Source organism: Topomyia yanbarensis, chromosome 3, assembly GCF_030247195.1.
Source record: "Topomyia yanbarensis strain Yona2022 chromosome 3, ASM3024719v1, whole genome shotgun sequence".
NCBI lineage: Eukaryota > Metazoa > Arthropoda > Insecta > Diptera > Culicidae > Topomyia > Topomyia yanbarensis.
In genome coordinates this window covers 382,334,853-382,356,313 of record NC_080672.1, presented here as the reverse complement: position 1 = coordinate 382,356,313, position 21,461 = coordinate 382,334,853, and the positions used below count along the sequence as shown (strand labels likewise).

General features: G+C 38.9%; 1 protein-coding gene across 15 annotated transcripts in view; it reads left to right on the top strand.

The window, feature by feature from the left end:
• The first annotated feature begins 17,615 nt into the window (after positions 1 to 17,615).
• Positions 17,616 to 21,461, top strand: part of LOC131691702 (gamma-aminobutyric acid receptor subunit beta) — a 233,583-nt gene continuing 229,737 nt past the window's right edge. For 6 of the 15 annotated variants that reach the window (XR_009305837.1, XM_058978298.1, XM_058978311.1 and 3 more), the window contains exons 1-2: positions 17,616 to 17,756; positions 18,700 to 19,439. Coding sequence is in view for 14 of the 15 variants with exons in the window: in XM_058978298.1 (XP_058834281.1) it covers positions 19,315 to 19,439 (125 nt within the window). In the remaining variant the exon portion in view is untranslated. The other 9 variants (XM_058978300.1, XM_058978310.1, XM_058978303.1 and 6 more) reach the window with 9 other exon arrangements.

Below are 21,461 nucleotides of genomic sequence, written 5' to 3'. Positions count from 1 at the left end.
AAATGGCGCGTATAAATCGAAAAAATCTCAAATCTTATTACAGACCATCTATGATTTACTGTAAAAATATTCCGATGACATAGTAATAGAAGATCTTGTTCGTTTGATTTGAATAAAATCAAGATAGGTTAATTCACACAAGTGTCCATATCCATAACAAATTATTATTGGAATCCAAATAAAACCTAATGAGATATATGAATAATATCCGGTCTAAGAAAAATCTTCCAAGAAGATCCTAAAAAATATGACGAAGAATCAATATTCCAAAGCGAACAGATAGGGAAAAGTTAAGTCCAGATGCAACAGCAAAAGAGGAGGAGATATGATGACAAAATTAGTTTTCTACATCGCTTATAAATAAGACGCAGCCATCCCTATCGCACCTAATAAGATGGTGCCACTACTGCAGTGTATCCGATAAGGGCGAATCGACACATTCCAGGCTTTTTCCCGCGGGAACATTCGGTTTCAATCTGTGTGAAAGAAGCAACAGAATCCACGAGCTTCAACAGACAAAAATGATAAACGCAACACCTCTCTGTAAACTAGTGCGCTGTGAGTTGTGGCAAGATGGAACCATCCGGCTGATTTGTGAATCGCATTAGGATGAGCGAAGAAAGTGAGAAGTTATTTAATCCAATTTACCAGATAGCTATAGCTCGGATTTTGCAGTACATATCTAGGAAAAGGTAGCTTCTATGAACGACGATCAGTAGTGTCGATTGAGAAATTATCTATATTGAAATTCACTAAAATTTTATTACTATGATGCACTGATAAGTGAGTACCATCTACGCGGCAAAACACCGACTGTAAATAGGTGGAATCCTGCGATAAATCTCGACTTTCCTCCAGTCAAAAACCTATATTCGCAGCATAAAACGTCTTCCACCAGACATCCAAAGGCAAAAACCGTTCGAAGTGCCATGGATTCCATTATAGAGCTTGATCGGGTCACGGCGGAGGTGGAAACACAGTCGGTGTTAGGCAGCAGAACTAACTCACCGTGGCTTCCGCAAAGCGAAGATGGAAGCAGCAGCAGCAGTGAGGACCCTGTGTTCGCATATATATCTCAATCTACTACTGTAATGATTACGTTACATAAATTAATCTTGGAGGATGAATATTTTATTTATATCCGTTTCAGCGGGACTATAAATACTGCTGGGTGAAGATTCCTTTCAGCAGCAGAAGTCCTCCTGACTGTGACGATGTGACAATATTTATGCCGCCTATACCGGCATGGTAGTGCTGGTTTGAAGATAGAACGTGGGAGTTGATGGGTACGACGAACGCCATTGCAGAAGATGGTTGTTATGCAAATTAAATGTAGTGGAATTATTAATATACTTAAAATCACCTTGAACATATTCAAAAACATGATGAGGTCCTCAATGGTATGCATTGTCCGAACGACTTTAGATTAACAAATATATATATATATATATATTAAGTAGCTCTAGAACCACTAATGCGTTTCCAATGTAATGCAAAACACTCCAAACTAATAACAGAAGAGTCTCAGAAATTTTAAGACAACAGACGAGACTAGCCTCAATGTAAAAATCATGTCATGGTAGGTATATTTTAATTTCATAACATTCCACTTCTAGGATAGCGCACGCAGCGCAAAGAATTATGTTGATATATAATAATTGAATGATCACAATTCGCTACTCTAACGCAAAGTGTAAATAATCTGGCCCATGATTGAAAATGAAATGAGAAGACATAAATCGTGAAAACGTATTTGACCCACCCAGCAATACGATATGACCTTTCTTATTATATAAGATGTAGGTAGGTGTTATTCACTCTTTATTTTGCAGACTTTACAGGTACCAGAATTTAACCCTTCGATGACATTCTTTTTAAGAGGCCGTACATGTTTTCTCAACTATTCTACCATAAGATTGTTAGAGTCCAGAAACACGAAAAATGGTTTGATCAAGCATGCTATAAGTAAATGCTGTAAAAATCATGTAATATAAAATTTTTAAAAATATCCAACCTAAAATTGGAATGAAAAAGAATGAGCGAGAGCGCTGAGAACAATACACAGTAAGATTCCGTTTTTGGCATGCTCCATTTTTGGCAGCAAAAAAGTTCCGTTTTTGGCAACATTGTTTATGTTCATAGAAAATCTTTTAAAAAATGCTCAAAACGCATTTTGTTATAATAATGGATATCACTTTTGACTTTATTTCCAAACATAGGAGTATATTTTATGGAATAAAATTTAAGTTGCTGATTTTTTTCTATCATTTCATTCTGTTACACATATTCTTGTATAATTAATGTTCTTGTAACACTTAGTATGTCACAAACTGAAAATATAAGCTTTTAAGGTAAGGTTCCATTTTTGGCGCGGTTCCAGTTTCGGCAACTGAAAACAAATTGTTGCCAAAAACGGAATCCTACTGTACATCGAAAATTCAACAATTTTATTGATCACACTAAGAAAAGATAAATCCACGAACAGGAAACGCTCCTGTTTTTTTCCAGTCTCTAGTTGGATGCGTTAGTAACTCCACAATCAAGGATCTGTTGTGACGTAATAACATATTCCCAATTCTTTCGTATTCACTGCTTGAGCTAAAGTAGCGACAACGATAACTTATATGAGACGGTAAGTCCCACTTGCAGGTACTAGGCAGTTAACGAACCCAATATCAGGCTGGAAAAAATGGGTTCGATTTCTGCTCAAAATGCCACCTTTTCTCAGCGTGTTTAATAGAATAGATTCCTTTACCACCGCTTCGGTCATTCTAGCTCAGTCTACTTTTTCCGTTCGATAGGTAGTTCGACGTCGAAAATAAGAAACATATGTTACCACTCGAACACCGTTCAGAATTTCTGTGAAAAAATTCGTCTATCCTGTCCAATGGCTTACGACACAAATTTGTGAGTTGCGACATTGAGTATATTCGGAGATAGATCGTGTAGTCGTACTTCGACTGTATAATATTCATTGTATACTGGGATCTAGATTCGGACATCGTCACACTCAGCAAAGGCTTCGTCCTGGGTCCCCATCAATGTACTATTTGCAGTACCGTTTCAACTCATGGGTATACGGGCCCTTAAATTTTGAGGGCCCCAAACTTAAGATGAACATAAAATAATTCTAAAGGTTACATCTCCAAAAAATGTCACACTCAATCCTTTGTAACTCTTAACCGTGTGGCTAATGATGGATCTGTATTCGGAATCACATATCTTTCCGTCCAAATATAGGTTCAATTAAATTTTAACAAAACAGTGGGACGTTTTGTGCAACACGCATACAAATCTCGAAAGGCACTGAATAGGAGTGGCAACAAAAAAGCGATGGGAAAACTTGCACATAGGTACAAAAAACTTGTACTTATGTCATATACCGATATTTAAGATTGTCGTTGAACTGTAACATTGTTTAATGGCGAAAATAATACAATGAAACAACAGATGTTTTACTTTTGCTAAAAAACAACATAAAATTTAAACCACAAACTCAAATATTGTTCTCTACTTCTTTTTTCAGGTAGCCCACGATGACGTTACAGAAAGTAGATAAAAAAGATGTCTAAATTTGCACAAAAAATCCTCGTTTGGCAAGCGAACCGCGAATGTGGTAAATATTCAGTACTTTATCACATCTGGGACCGTCAACGGAGAAACCTATATGGAAATCACAGAAAATAACTTCGGCACCTCTTGAGGTCGCTCGAAGTCTTGATACTTTCTTGGTGGGCTTTTGCATCTGTTCACTGTTACAGAACTAATAATCCCATTTTTGATATTACTTTTGCAAATCGGGTTTGACATGCTAAATCCAGAATCTCAGTTTACGGACAAATGACAAACGGAAAGGCATATTATGCCACACGACGACATGCACTCGATATGTTTTTTATTTCGATTATTTTGCATGACTGGTATTGAAATTGATTGTACCGCTCATATTAATGGGTTCGAGTAATTTAATGTTTCGTTACGAAAGCATTTTAGAACAAACTCTCCGTAGCAATTAAAGCATTAAACATTAAACAAACCTTCGAATGAAAGGAATACTAATTATTATTATTTCAAATTATTATCCATTGGTCTCTTTACACGTCGAATGTCTATCACCGACACCATAGAGGTAACCTCATCATTTGAATCCTATACCAACCACCGGAACTATTTTCAAAATAACAATGAATTTAATAGGGAGACTGTTTTTGTTACTCAAAATGTACATGTTCGCTCTCGACGACTCCACGAATCTGTCGCCATACGCGAATGCAAAAACGGCTATAGAAATATGTAACAAAAATCTACCCCACCTAGAAAACAATATTCAAAAAATCTTGAGTCCCAATCTTACTGCAAGAAATGAAAATATGAAAAAGGAACGAACCTCAAGGCGACTTGTGTGCTTAGATTCGACATAGAATCGATTGATTTCAAATGCTGCAAAATGCACCATTCCAAAATTAGAAATCTACTTTATCCAGTTGCATCATATCAGGAACATCAACAATGAACGAAACACCGTAACTATTGTAAATCCCGCAGCCCAAGTTCTGAAATTACATTCGTTTCGTAGCATTATCATGAATGGATTGTAAAACAAACCAATATTTACAAGTCAAATTTTTATTGGCATATTGCTATTTACTTTTCGTTGAATGTCATAGTGTAATGTCAAGATATTTATTTATCTATTTGTTTATTTATTTATTTGTTTATTCGTTTATTTATTTATTTATTTATTTATTTATTTATTTATTTATTTATTTATTTATTTATTTATTTATTTATTTATTTATTTATTTATTTATTTATTTATTTATTTATTTATTTATTTATTTATTTATTTATTTATTTATTTATTTATTTATTTATTTATTTATTTATTTATTTATTTATTTATCTATTTATTTTTTAGTTTATTTTTTTATTTATAGTGGTGTAGTCAAATGAATCCTCTACATTTCTGTCGTTTGTGTTGTGTCTATTCCTAGAGAAAGGACATTTATTAGTTTTGGAGCTAAGTACTCCAAGAACAATATATTAAAATACAACCGAAATCGATCAAAATTATTGTTTTCATATTTTGACAGCTACGTGTCGATTGAAAAGTTTTCTATTGGTGTGTTTTACATATCTTATAAAAGAAATGTATCGAATTCGCCCAAAACTTTCAATGTTTTTTCGATGATTTGGGTCAATGTGTCTATGTGTGTTTATAATAAGGTTTAAAAAGCTTCAAAAGCCCGTTGTGTATTGGCACTGTGGAAACATAGTTCCTGTTTGCGTGAGTCATTCAGCTCCCGGCCTTATCACAATCTACTTGGATAGTCCCACTAGTTGCCACATCCTCTGCAGTAGAGTATACACGTAACCAGCGTCCCAGATATGCTCGTCGTGGCACATCTCTTCGACGAAATTGTCTGCAGCCTTCTCACATACATAGTCAACATGGCTGTTGTAATTTAATCGATCATCTACTGTCAAACCCAGGTGCCTCAACGTACGCATCGATGGAATTGAGTGTCCACCGATGATCTCGACACGCTGGATTTTTTCCGGTTGCTGACCAGTACTACCCCAGTCTTGTGGTGAGCCAGCTGCAATTTGACGTCAACCATCCGGGTTTCCACGATGCCTGCCTTAAACATCTCCAACTCCTCAAGGGTGTCACCGTTTAGTGCCAGGACTACGTCGTCTGCAAAGCCTACGATCTTGTACACTCCGTTGTACAGTATATTCCAGAGCGTTGGGCCGAGTATGGAGTCCTGAAGTACGTCCGCCGTTACTCTAATCGGTCTCTCCCCCATGTTCATCCAGTAGACCAGCACTCGGTTCTGAAAATAACTTTTCAGAACCCTGCACAAATAGTCCGAGACCCGCATTCTGTGCAGCGTTATGACGATAGCCACCCAACTGGCGCTGTTGAACGCGTTCGCGTTACGTCGATCGTCACCACGGCGTAGTACCGATTACCCGTTCAATTTTGCTACAATGCTTTCTCCGCTCTCGCATCCACCGTCAAGATCCCTTTCCGGAATCCGCACTGCCTCTGTGATAGTTCGTTCTCACTTTCAGTGTAGTTCGTCAACCTATTGAGGATGACCCTTTCCAGAAGTTTACCAAGAGCATCCAGCTGGCGTATAGGCCAATACGATGCTGGATATCCTGATGGTTTCCCTGGTTTTGGCAGCAACACCAGCTTCTAGATCTTCCATCTATCCGGGCAGTAGCCATCGTCCAGGCATTTCTGTAGGACTATCCTGAACATGTCCGAAAACGCCAGGAAAGCAGTCTTCAGATTCAGTTGGGGAAACCATCCGGTCCGGAAACTTTCTTCGCTTTCAGCCCTTTTACCACTATAAGAAGCTCGTCGTTAAAATCTCGATCGTCACCAGCATTTCCACCGTCTGCATCAACGTACGATGTAGACAGCCATGAGGTTGGGTCGTGCTTCGGGATAATTTTCAATTTGTCGGCGCACATCTCGACTGGCGTCATTGGACCCTTGATCCTGGTTATAACGACACGGTAAGCAGTGCCCCAGGGATTCGCGTCTACTTCTCTGCACAGCTCTTAGCCTAGCAGATGGACTTGCTTAGCACTACCTCGCATTTAAAAGCGGCCCTGGCCACACTGAATGTTACCTTACACTCTCCTTCGACTGCCTCAGATCTTGATTTTTAGGGAAGCAGCACGGAGGATGCTGAGCCTTTCGTTCCACCAATACGCCGTACGCAGGCAGATCCTCGGCCTCATTATCCTCGACATTGTTATGTTATACACCCTCGCTAATATTTCCGACTGCTCATCGGCATTCGAAACTGGAGCAAGGCTGTCAGCGTCAAATTCTTCCACCAAAAAGTCCTTATCGAAGCTCTTTATTTTCCACATTGGCGAGCGGATGTTCTCACTCTCCGAGTTACTATGCAGCTCCGCCGACTCACTCACTCGCCATTTCATTTTATCCATCAGCGATGGACTGCATAATATTATGTCGATGATGAATTCCCGATAGTCTTTGTGGAATGTGCTAGCGGCACCTTCGTTGCACAACCTTACATCCAGTTTCGCCAGGGCTTCCAACAGGCTGTACCCTCTTGTGTTAGTCAGCCTGCTACCTCACTCCACGGCCCAATCATTAAGGTCTCCTCCTATAACCACCGGCGTTCGTTCGACTAACGAGTCGGTTAGTGCGTCCAGCATTCCATTGTACTGCTCAGGTGTTCGTGGGGGAACATAGCAACTGCGTACGAATACGCCGTTGATCCTGGCGATCACGAAGCCTTCGTGTGTGCAATCCACCACCTCTTGGATAGGGTAACCACCCATCACTTGGATTGCTGCCATCCCTGAACTATCCGCCACCAAGTTTTCGTCATCGGGAGGAACCCGATACGTCTCTGCAACGTCGCACCTTGTTTCTGTTGTTGACTGCTACAATAGTTGCTGTGCAACGTTGATTAAGGTTAAGCTGATTTATCTACATGATCATTGACCTGCCTTCGCCTTGTTGTACGCCGGGTATAAGAAGCCACCCATCGTGTGGTGCTTTCTGCCCTCATTCGAGCAGAGCACAAATGGTCGCTTTTTGCAGTCTCTAGCTATCCCTAGTAGCAATTAAAGTTTTATGGTACTCTTGGAGCCATCCTTAAAACTTCAATTGCACTTGTAGTGTGCTATAAAACTCGAAATGCTACTTGGGATGTGTCCCTTCTCCTCACAGATCAGATCTATCCTGGCCTCTACAGTTTCTTATCTGATGGCCGAAACCCAGGCACCTTAAACACCTCTCCGTTTGTTTAGTGGCTCTAGGGATCAATCGTAACGAGCACACCGGCCATCCGACTTTTGATCTTACCGGTCAACATAAGCTGGTTTGCTGCGACTCGCGATAAGCGTATCGCTGCTGTCGGTGTGCCTTCCTCAACCTGATTGACATCTGCTCTTTTTCCAGGTTGCATTGCTTTATCTGCTCGCTCCTCACTTCGTCTTCCTTAGTGATCTCGTCCAGATTCCTGGACTCGACCACTGCTTCCTGAACTTCCTGAACCCACCGCCTCTGCCACTTGTTCCCGATAGGTCGAGCTCTTTATCAATGGATCTTTCTTCAGCTCGAACAGCATTTCGCCCGTCTGAGTGCGCCATGTTCTTACTACGTTCTCTACCAGCTCCTTCAGCTTGGGATCCTCTCTCACCCTTTGGAGGATCGCAGCGTATGTCACACCGTAGTTTCCTATGACGTTTAGATCATCTCTCCTTTCTGTTTCTTCTTTTCATCCTTTACTTTCTTCTACGGTTCGCCATTCACTCTCCATTCGTCGGCTGTTTCGCTGTCTTTCGACCTTCTTGAGCTTCTTCGGTTCCTGCTCCTCTCCTGGTGTTTTCCTTACTCTTTTCACAGATCGGGAATACCGGTCCCCCTTTGGCGTTTCATAGGCTTCTGCTTTCGCCATCTCCGTGGTCTTCAGTGTCTTTACGGCGTTTTAAGGTCTCTCCAGTAATGCTATCTAATGCTTGATGCTAATCACTAAATCCCTGATCTGTCCGTGCACGTTGCCCTTGCTTTTCGCGAATTCATAGAGCTCTTTGATTTTTTGCCTCAGCTTCATCACTTTAGGCAACCCAGACCGCTGGTCTTATTGGATAATGCTTGGTTTCGGTGTGCGCACCTGAAGCCCTAGTTTTCCTTGACGTCCCATTGGTTTGTCGACGCTCGTGTTCGGTATGATCTCCGAGAGCTGCTCTCACAGCTGCTGCTGTTGCGGTTGCATTTGCCGTTGCACTTGGTCGTTTTGCTGGGTTGGCGACCCCGCTAGCCTACCTTTGGCGAACGAGTTCACCACAATCGCTCCGTTAGAACTTTTTTTAACTTTTGTTCTTCTTGTTTTCATCCATGCTTCTTTGGGTCCCAACCCCAAGCTTACACCCGGAGTAAGTAGTAGCCTATATATGATCCCATGGTTACCTTTGCAAGCAGTGATGTCGCATGCGAGTCTTAACGTGGTCCTTCATGGGATATCGCGTTCAGAGCCTGATTGGCGCCAATCAAGAACGTTCAACTGAGCCTACTTCCACCAGCTAAGGGCTTCGAAAGTACTTGGAGACCTATCAAGATTTTAATGGGACGCGAAGCAACCAGTACCATTAGCCTACTTGCCGTTTCGGGGAGGTACAACCATCCTTACTAGAGTTGTGGAATGACGTGGCCAAGGAGCTTTTATTCTCTAAACAGCTTGGACTAAACACCTATTAGGATCTTACTGGTATCGATCCTAATGTGCCGGTTGGCACTCCAATCAGGTTAGGGTGCATTATGCTAAAGTATTGGATAAAACCGACTCGCTTCGACGGTGCTACTTTCGGATTTATATGGTTTTTATAGAGGTTTAGCAGAGCCAAACATTGCCTGACTCCACCTTATTCTAACAAAACTCCCCAACTCGGGAGAGGAGAGGGTCGTTAAGCCCCTGAACTAATCTCCTTCTGTCCCTGCAACTCCATGATCATGGTCCAAATTCACCCCCACTGCATGATGTTTTGATAGTGTTTGGAATGGGTTCAATGCATGAAAACACCACCACCATGGTCCAGAAGATCCCATTTAAAAACCAACTCCCATAAGAACGAGTATTTGTGATGAGGAACGTTTTCGGAAGGTGAAAATAGAGGTTAGACTTAGACGATCGAGTTTTACCATGTTGGGTATTCAGCGCTCATAGCGTTCAACAAATTAGCCCAGGCGAAAACATTCATTTTGAATAAATTTAAAACACATGGTTGTATATGACAATGCTATAATAAAGATATTCATATATATGGACGGGGAGAAAATCAATGTTCAGTTACAAGATCAGATACCGCTTACTTGCTGATACATGTAACATTTGGGAGAAATGCAGTACAAAACATTATGCGAAAGAATAATTACACATAGTATTCTTTGCACTTTCGTTATTCTTTCCTGATCAGAAATCGCTGAACACAAACAATTACCAAATATGTGGCACATGTTCGGTAATATTAAGAACGGCAGAAGCTGCGTCAAGTATCTCAAAATCTACAGCCAGCACAATCATTGAGACAACAAGAAAGAAATCAAATGTCGCAAACATAAAGGCAGCAACCACGATGATGACACGGAAGTGTTCAATAGCGAGAAACATCAACGACCCCCTATACGCAGTTGGCGAGAAAACAGTATTTCCCCGCCTCGTAAACAGGTATCCACGTGCAATGGCTGTGAGCTTGCGCGAGATCTGCTGGACCAGTAGTTTTCAACTTTTTTCGTTCCATGTACCCCTTTTCGAATATTGATCCTTATCCACCCCTTTGGTGAAAATTGCTAACCACCCTGTCAGAAAATAAAAAAATATTTTCAATTGAATGAACGCCGTAGTATTCCAATTTGAACTCTGTTCCTGTACTCTCTCAGGCAGCATTTTTATTCTTAACTTACTGAACCAATGTGTAAAGGTTTCCTACAGGAATGTTAGAATAACAAGTTAAAATTTATCCCGCAAAATTCACCCCCTACATCAGTCTAATTCACCTCTGGGGGTGAATTCACCCCCGGTTGAAAACCACTGTGCTGGACAATGTTTGTTATTTTTATTGTTGCAAATAGATATACTGATCCGATTGACTAAAGCATTAAACCGAGTTCCCTAAACGAATTATTTAAAAAAAGAAGAAGTTTTATGTACGACTGAGCACTAAAACTTTCCAAAAGTGAACGCTGACGTTTAACAAAACTCAGATGTAACTCGATATTGACTACTCTATTTTAAATTTAAATGTCAAGTTTTTGAATCGGTCCCAATTTGAATTTAGGTCTGTGCGTGCGTCTGTATTCTTAGTATAAAACTAGGCATCACATTCAAGCGCACTAGGCAAAAGGTATATTTCAAATTACTGAGAACGATATAACAGAGACTACAGTTTCTGTTTTCGCGTTATTTTAACGCAATATCATTTTGATTGGCACTTCATTTCATTTAAATGCGAGAAATGCTTTCCGTATTAAAACACTGTAACGACTAAAATGTTGTGACTGGTTGAATCTATAAGTCCAATAATTTCGAACTCATGTCTTCAGTATATGGCAGTCACTTGGTCTGTTTCTGTTCGTTTTGGAGTAAAATGAGAGATATGATCAGTAATCACTGAGGAGGAAAAATGAATCAGCTAATCTAAGTCGCCTCAAGAGCATCTCTTATATTTTTTCGACCATTTTCGAAAGAACCCTAACATCTTTGTTACCCGTGCTACATTCAACTTTAGGCCCAACAACTTAAATTGAAATTGTCTTCCAAATTATGGTAAAAAAATCTATAATCAAAAAGCGCTTTAAGAAGTTATGCCTCTCTTGTAATCTTGATGATGATTACAAAAAAAAACTTTAAATTAAAAACGAACCAATTACCATCATGTTCGAAATGACTTATAAAGTGTAACTGCAAGCATCCTAGCAAATCCAACTACCAGAAGGAACTAGACAATAGGCCATGTACACTGCCGCTGACAAAAGTTTTGCAAGTGAATCGTAGGAATCGGATAAATTGCAATAATTTAAAAAAAAGAGAAATTTAAAGGAAAGTCCATTCGGCACGGGAGAAGCAAGTGCGATATGTTTTCTTTGATTTGTCGAAAGCAAGTGTGATGCTAAAATTAGTGAACTCATCCATAGTTACAGTTTCTAATTATTTTGGTGGTATCGCTAATGGTTACGCAAATTAGAAGATAACAGAAATCAGGGGTGGCATTACGCATCTCGATTCGATCAAAATTCTATCGACTCGACCTTGTTTCGCATTATGTATTTCGAACAGAGCTCGAAAGTAAATTTTCGTTCGAGTTAGCTCGAAGACGTACTAGATTATCGAGAAGTGTTGGCATTATGGAACCATAACAATCGAACTCGAAAGCGACTCGAGTCGAACGTATTTGCTCGATAGTTTTATTGCTGTCGACTGTCGTTCGAGATTATGATTTGCGTTTTTATTTCGGAATACTTAGAGTATATAAAATTACCAAAAGGTGTAAAAAGCTCCTACGTACTTTGAGTTTCACCATCAAGAACATACTTTTTTGGAAAAAGTAATTCTAAATATTGATAATAAATTATCTTACATCAAATAATAATAAAAAGTATTGGAACAAAGTGAAGACACCTTGACTTGTCTAATCGCTATTTAATAGATGTATAGAATCACAATCATTCTTGATTTCAAAGTGGTGATTTAAACAATTTTATATTCTAATTGATTCTGCCTAAGCTCGACCCTCATTAACAGAAGACAAAGATTAAGCCCGTACGATATTAAGCCTGTTCTAATGACCCTGCCACTTCTAGTTTTCCGATCTGTTTACTTCACATCCTTGCTCTCACTTGAGTACTATGGCTCTAAGTTTCATAACTTTCCCTACCCAGTAATCTCTAGCTAATTGAATGTCGTTAAAATGTAAAAAACTAATTGATGCATTTGTTCCCGACTATACCTCAATTGTTTTCAATATCACAATATAGCCTTGAATTCAATGCCATAATGTACGTTTTATACACCAACAGAATTAGTTGATATATCGTCATTTGTATTAAATGCATGAAAATACAGAATATTATCTTATATAGCAAAGAAATTTGAATCAAATTGAATTACTAACAAATTTGAATACATCAACCGATAGAAATTATGCCATCTGCAATTTCTGGAAAAACTTCATTTTGATTGTGTTCTCCCTATCTCTGTGTGCTATGACAGAATAATTAAATAACAAGTACACGAACAACCCCGCAAACACGAAAACGCATTTTTGTCTTGACTATTTCAACTAAAAATGGCTATTTTAACGAATTTTAAGCTTTTAAATTTTTGCGTCATCAATTGCTGAAAAAATTGTTACTTTTGGAAGCTATCAGTTTCCTGAAAAAAAAACCCAGAAAACCAAAAATATCAATGCAATGCTCGCTATGATTATTTTCCAAAAGATTTGAGAAAAAACGGTTCCGAAGTTGTGTTGTTTTAAACAATTATTTAGATATTAAATATGGTCTTTAATCTAAGAATAATTATGAATAACTCATTCTGCAGATAATACATTCCATCATGCGACTGAGGTCCGAATAAGACACACTACCAGCTAGGCATTTTGATGTTTCGGTGCATCAACTTAAACAGCGAGATATATTAAAATTTTGTGGTAAGAAGTTCAAGAATACAGTTATATCAAACTAAAATAATGCCCAAACATTGAAAAAGGTGGTGAGGTAGAATGACGTGAACAAATTATGAACATGCAAGGGTCAATTTATTTACCACTATCACTATATATATTCTGTGAATTTGACGCTCATCGGAAAAAAAACAAAACAAACTGCAATTTTGTTTACACTGAAAAAAATTCTTAGGTGGAATTAAAATTATCATACGATATGAACAAAATCATTACACGTTTTCTGCAAGAAGCATTTTCGAGCATTGTAAATAGTTCGTTTTGTCTAATGGCATTTTGATGAACGAAAAGTTGAGTAGTTTTACATATTTAATGTACGGGTTATTCCATGTGAAATTTACAACCACAATTTTAATTCCTACCAAAAAATTTTCTTGCATTCTTAGCACAAAATAATTGACATCTATTTTTTGTTTTGGCTGAATACGATAGATTTTTTTCAAGTTATGAGTTTTTGAATTTTATGAATTGGACCATTTTTCAACCACTGATAACTAGGAAACTCTTAGTTGTACGAAAAATTTATTAATAATAAAAAGTGCGTTTTCTAATGAATTCACCAATAAAAATCTGATATAATTTTTTTGTTATTTATGTTATGAATTCTGCAAATGATAGAAACATATCGAAAAAACAAGCTTGGACTAATAAGTTTTTTATTCAATGATAATATTTATAATTATATTGAGAACATTATTACTTTACGAGATATTTCCATTAAAGCAGGCCCATAATATGGCGTTTAATGTAAAATTGCTCTTTTTAACGTTATATTTGTAATTTCTCGCAAAACATTTTGAGATCCACAGCAAAAATTTTACACAATATTTCTAACATGATTTTTATTATTTGAAGAAAAAAAAGCAAAAAAAATGATCCAAGCGATTGAAAAATGTTCAATTTTTCTAACTTCAAAACTTGAAAGCTCATACCTTGAAGTAAATATTATATTCAGCCATAACAAAAATACCTGTCAAATATTTTTAGCTGAAGAACGCAAGAAAGAAATTTGGAATGAACTAAAATTTTATTTGTAAATCTGACGTTGATTGGCCCGTACGGTGCATAAAAGTTATCATCGATGTCTAAAACATTTTTCGTCAATGAAACGAAATGATTCGTTCTTTTATCAATTGTTTTATATAATATAAATATTTTTGGAAAGGGTAAATTTATTTTTCGTGCATAAAAGGAAAAAAATCGTATTTCCGTATTACATCGGATGTTTTTGGATCTATGTTTGACAACATCTATTTTATTTCAAAGAGCTCACCTCTATGTGTACTAGAAAAAATGTTATATTTGCGAAACTTATCCAAATATATTTCGATAACAAGCAACCAAAAACAAATTAAAACAATTCCTATATTTTACCGAAGTTGGTTTTATGAAACTTATTCGTAGCAGAATTAAAAATATTTTTTCTCAGTGTATGCTCTTATTTGACAGTTTGCGCTCGAACAGGCAGTCGAAATCTAGTACCGCAATCTAACAAGCTCGAACGCTTGGTCGAATGTGATACGTAATGCCGCAAATTAGTCGAAACGACTTCAAAACGTTTCGAATCGAGTCACTCGAACGAGATGCGGAATGCCACCCCAGTACTAAGGGATTTCCTTTCGATTAGTCAACAGTCATTTAATTGATAAAATTTTTGATAGTTTAGTAGATTAATTTATTTAAACATATCTTTCGTATTGGTCAAAAATCCATGAATTTCGAAATAAAATTTATAAGCTTCTTGTGCTTAAATATAATATTTACTTAATCTAAGTAATCAACGGTTTTTCAAGATTGTGAGTCAATAGAGCTAATGTTCTTGTTTATGGTTTGTAGCATTCATAGGTTTTTGTACGCACTTTACATCTTAGCAAGCCAAATTACTGCTCTGCCTTTAGCTAAAGTTTCAAGGATCTAGTAGAAGAATTGCCTAGAAAAATTGGCTTGTCTAATGATATCAATTTCATAAAAAATAGGATCTGTAAAACAATCTAAATACTTAAATAGATAAACGATTAGTTGTTCTCCCTTGACCGATAATATTGCCGACAATAGTCTTTAATGTATTATCATTAAAAATATTATAAATTTGAGTTAAATAGGAGTACAACCGTTTCTCCGCACCTACAAAACGCCTGCCTGATCAGAAGATTTGTAGTAAATTTCGACATTCTCTTGTTTTTGTATTTAAATAATCGAAGTCTAACTGACACTGAGTCTAAATGAACTAATCTAAAATAAATGACCTAAAGTGACATAAAAGATTACGAAACTGTGTAGAACTTATGACGAAGCCTGCAGCAGCGTTCGAGGACGATGGATACGGGTTGGTGCGTAGACCTTACACTATTTTCACACTACAGAGTTAAAACATGTTATAATAATTAGCAACAAGATAAATGTCATCACGATAGCGTTAAAACACGTTTTAACTCGTAGTGTGAACGTAGTATTAATGTGTGATAGGAGATCGGGAACATCATATTTAGTCAGAAGAAGCTTAGACATGAAGGTGGCTTGCGAGGCGATCTTCTAAAGCGTGTAGTCCTAATAATCGACAACGGTCTTCGAATAGTGGCAGGTTGAGCAGATCGTTCCAAGGCAATTGACGTTACACATATCGTATGAATCTGCGCTGGACAGCTTCAATTCTTTGGCTCCAAGTTGCATGATAGGGGCCTCCACCAGACGACGTTTGCAAATTCCAATGGTGAAAATTGTAGCTTGTAAATTATTAATCAAAATCAAATTCAATTCAGCAAAAATTCGTCGATGTACTATAGCCTTTTTGTATCAGATAACGTATTGTCTGCGGTCAAGAAAGATTTACCCCCGCACCAAATGCACCATGTACAAAACGCTTATAAGACCGGTGTTTCTCTACGGACACGAAACTTGGACCAAGCTAGGAGTTTTCGAGCGACGGGTGCTAAGGACGATCTTCGGCGTTGTGCAGGAGAACGATGTGTGGCGGCGAAGGATGAACCACGAGCTCGCTGCACTCTATGGCGAACCCAGTATCCAAAAGGTGGCCAAACCTGGAAGGATACGGTGGGCTGGGCATGTTGCAAGAATGCCGGACAACAATCCTGCAAAGATGGTGTTCGCTAATGATCCGGTTGGTGCAAGAAGGCGAAGAGCGCAGAGATCACGATGCGCGGACCAGGTGGAACGTGATTTGGCGAGTGTTGGGCGTAACCGACGTTGGAGAGCTGAAGCTACAAATCGAGTATTGTGGAGGAAAATTGTTGATTTAGTGTTATCAAGAAATTGATGTTGGACTAAATAAATCAATGAACGTATTGTCTATTGCCTTAGTTTTGGAACTATTTTCTTTAAGAACTTTTCAACATTACATTCATTTTCCAGTAACTATCTCAAGTAACCAGAAATAACACATTTATGCACCAAGTTTATAGCCCCTCCCGAAACAAAATCCTGGCTACGGGCCTGCGAATGGATGATGGTTGAAAACGGTTAACAATTATTTACGAATAATATTCGAACGCTCGGTAGAACTGCAGATTTTTATAGGCATCGTTTTCGTGTCTGCTTGGAAACTTATTTTGTGGCAAGAAACGGCAAGCTACCAAATACCTTCGTATTGTAACAAATCCTTCAACGCACAAATTGCATAGATCAGACGTCTAGATAAACAAAATTGACCTTCCCTTAGTATCGCAGTCTAATAGGTAATTAAATCAACTGTTACCTATTTACGATCAGTATCTTGTACCATTTCGAATGCAGTCAAGACATGTGTGCTGTATTCATATGTTCAGTACATAAGTTCTTATTCGAAATTGCCAAACTGTCCACAATTGACCATTATCCAAACAAAAATAAGAACAAAAAAATCTACTTATTAAGATCCCCAACATCCGTTGTACTAGCCATCGCCAAGGTGGAACAAACTTCGTTTATTACTTTCCCAGGCTGTTGACCATATCGTTGGAATTGCGTTTTTTGTAGGCTACCGAATGCGCACACCCACACCCAAAACACCCATACATACCATCGGTGGAAGAGTAACGAAGGCGACAAAGCACCGAGATTTTGACACGACATTTCATCCCACCATTAAGGTAGGCCCTGTCCATTCCGTAGGCAAGTCGCTGGCGTGCGGTACAGAGCATTTCGCCTAGAAAGGTAATCACATTCCACCCGAGCCGCCCCTTCACTACTGTGCCATCCCTCCCGCATCCCGGCCCTGTGTGGACAGTGACAGGCTGGGTCGGTTAGTCCGGTCGGTGAGAATGAGCAAAATCTCACCCGATGTGTTTGCTGATTTTCGCTCTCTGCATATCACACTTGAGCTTTTGTTGGGTAAAGCAGCTTGTAAGGATCACCGGACCCGGCCACGGGCTCAGTCGAACGAGAAAAGCTTCAGCGGATGGAACACAACGCCAAATGGTGCTCCCACAGCGGACGAGGACGGTCCGAATCGTTGCTCCCTGGAGTTGTCCAAAACCCACTGAACAAACAGTAACAGCAGGGTTTGTTGCGTTAAGCTAGCAGCAGTGAGTTATTTCGCCAAAGTGTTTATGAACTGGTGGCTCATCCGTTGGGTTATACAGTTAGTGCAGTTATGGCTAGTGTTTTTCTAACAACACAGATCGATAGCTAAAGGTGCGTGAGGAATCCTGGACCCTGCGAAAAAAGGAAAGGATTTTTTTTTTCTGCTCTGTTTGTTGGACTGTGAGCGACGTACAGGGACAGACAGAGAGAGAAAATCGGACCAATTTTGGATGGCTATCTGTAGCGCGCAGGTGCCACTAACAGGAGGAACAATTTTGCACACAGAACAAAAGCTCGCTCCCCGGTGTCGATTAGAGGCTATTGGAAATCTTTCTCCGGTACTGCTAGCATGGACGGATTGTTGGCACTCGGAGAGTGAAGCCAGTTCATTCTCTATCCCTACGGCAGAGGATAAGCATATCGCTGGGGGAGGTCGGTTACAGTGCGAATTTTGTGAGAATAGCAGGCTGAGCTTTCGGAGCAACTTTTCCAAATGTGTATTTTTTTTGTGTGTCCCACCCAAAATATTCTAGTCTGAGATAGAAATTCAGCCAGACATGGCTGTTGTTTTCGCTAGGAAAATGAAATTACATAAAATTCTTAACAGTTGAGTAGCAAAGAAGCTGGACTTCTAGAAATCGGGACATCCTGGGCTGATCGTGTAGCTCGATGCAGGTTTTGGTTGAAAAAGTTTTCTTTTCCTCGGGAAGTGCAGTGCGGTGAGGCGGAAAATGTATCAAGTGACAGTGAATTGAAATTGTTCGTTCCTGTGAAGAAAATTAAGGGTGTGATTTGACGGTGAAATGTTAGCAAAGAGACAATTCAGCTCTGTGACTAGTGCCAAGAAAGTTTCAGGACGTTTTTTCCCATGCGGTCGAGCTTTCAGCCCAGTTTTCTGCACGGAGTGTTATTTTTTTCTTACTTTATCGTTCTTCTCCCTCATAGGATAACACAAAAATGTATTCGATAAACCGTAGTAGCGTAGGACGATTCGAATGCATCAATGTACTAGCAATGCGAAAATTCGCTCGGTGAAATGAACAACTTACCGAAGAAATTGGGGTGACCAACAGAGTAAGCAACTTCAGTGTATGGTGTGAAGTGACGAAGAAGAAATAAAGTGCTTTAAATAAATGGTTGGAGGTTAGCGGGAAGGTTCTTCGAGAAAGCGCGAGAGCAGCCACACGGAAGGGGTGTATACAAATCCAACAACAATAACATCCCCCAGAGCCTTGTGGAAAATGATGAGACGAATCGAGAGAAGCACATAAATTAGCAACAGCAACATCCAGCTATTACCTCAATTTTCCAAAAAAAAAAAAGAAACAAATTTCAACAGCAACAACAACGCAGGCAAATACAGTTATAGCGAGAATTGAGATAATATTTTGCGAGAGCAAAATACACCGTCGTAGCAGAGGGAACCATCCACACAAAAAAAAATTGTAGACCTCTACTCGCACTACCCAACGCTTCGAAGGAATCGCACCGAAGGAGTCTAGTAACCACAGTAGCCGAACTAACCGGAACCAACCAACGACAGATCAACCGACAGGAACCATGTCGCTGGATATCGAAGTGCCGCATGTCAGATGCCCCTCGTTAGGTGTCCTCATACTGACACTTAACTTGGCGCTGTTTCTGCCTCAAACTATAAATAGGACACCACCATACGTGCTCGCGGGGTAAGTCTACCGAAAAACCGCCCACCTCGAATCGCATTGGAATGTATTTCCCTAACAAATCCTAATCTGAAGACATAGAAAAAAATAATCCCATTCACAAACCGAGATATCAAATTTTTGCTATGCTTCCTACCTCTTACCTATACAACTGTACACTTGAAAGCCATGTCGCAAAATTTTTTGCCCTGTCGCTGTCGATTCATCAATCCGTCTCCACGAAATCCTAGCGCCCGCATCACCAATCAGTAGGACGATCACTCATCAGGCTCAAGAAACGATAAAATTGGTTTAGTTTTCTGGCAAACGGTGTGTGCGGTTTGCGAGTATAGGTGTGTACTGGTTTCATACGTATGTGCGAATGCTCAACTCTCAGATCTTTCGCTGCTCACTCTCGCTCACGTTTGGCACCGGAACCAAAAGGAACAACAGGAACTTCATACCCATTCCTCGGTAGCTGCGGGTGGGATCCGGGTGGTTCCGATGACGGTGATGACGATGTTGATTGTCCTGACGGTGAGGTTTTCTGATGTGGTACACTGGGTGACTCCATCCTCTCCCGGGTATACACTGCTTTGTATCGGTCTTATCCTTGCTTCCCGGTATATCCATCGGAAGACTGGGTTTTCGGTCGACATTGCGTGTGGGTGCGCTTCAATTGCCTAGCCTACAATCGGCCCGGTACGAGCGGAGAGCTAGGAGGAAAGCAGCGGGGCGTTAAATGAAAATGGTGGGCTTTGTTCGAAAGCGGAGACGTACTTTATGTAATTTTATTTCGCTTGATATTGGCACTGTCAGGCTTGCGACGATTGAAAATGCGTTTTACGATCAATATATTCGTTAGCTCTTTCCCATCCAAAGATTGCTTATTTCGCCAACAGTGCTGAATCTTGTTCGGGACATATTCCGTGTTTTGGGCGAAACTATTAAAGCCTACAATTATTGCCACATTTCGTTTTACATTTATGAACTATTCGAGACTTGAGCTCAAATCATCGTAGTTGATGTACTATGAGTCTCTTGTAAAGAACACTGGTTATAGTATCAAAGAAAAGAGATAAGGGGAGTTTTATAAAATATTTCGCATTAATTCGCACTAATCGATCACAAAACATCATTTGAACTATCTTTTCAAAACCGAAAATACATTGATACAATAAATTTGCAAATAGAACAAACAATGCACGGATTCCTTCGTCGTTTTCTGCAACGAAACATTTTCGTTCATTGTAAATAGTTCGTTTCGTTCATTTAACGAACTGCAAAAAAGGCGGCTTGAAATACGAAAATGTTCGTAATTTTAAATATTTAGTCTACGTTGCATGAAATTAATCGTAAGAAATTAAGCTTTTTCATAACAAAATGTTTCGTTATTTTACTAAATCTTTGTGTATTTTTTATTTATTTATTTAATTTATTCAATGAACTTAAGACCTGTGCCTTTTAAGTTCTAGTTATAAATGATAGGAAGCAGCGTTTCTAGAAATATTATTAATAACCAAAAATTTAAATTAAATGAAAAACTAACATTTACACACAATTTAGATGCTCCATATATTCCTTTTTGAACCCTACTAAAGAATTTTTATTCTGTAATGCACTAGGTAACAAATTCCAAAACGCAATACCTCTCACAAGTAATGAATTAGAATAGTAATAAGTTCTGCAACGGGGAATGTGATACTTTTTTCCTCTTTGACTTCTTAAAGGTACAAAGTTTTGTAGAAGATAGGCCGGACACTTTGTTGTAACGATGTTGTGTACTAATATTACAGTGCGACACTTTGCAAAATTGGCAACGAACATCCAATCAAAGCAGGTTGAAAACGTGTTATACTTGAATATCTATTAATATTGAAAATAAATCTACAACAGCAGTTGAGAGCTACTTTTAATCTATTTAAACTAATAGCTGTTGCTTGAGTGAGAATAAAATCACAATAGAGAAAATGTGGGTAGATTAGGCTTTTGAATAAAAACAATTTTGTTGATGAATTGAGTAACCAAGCTTTAAATCGAAGGGTT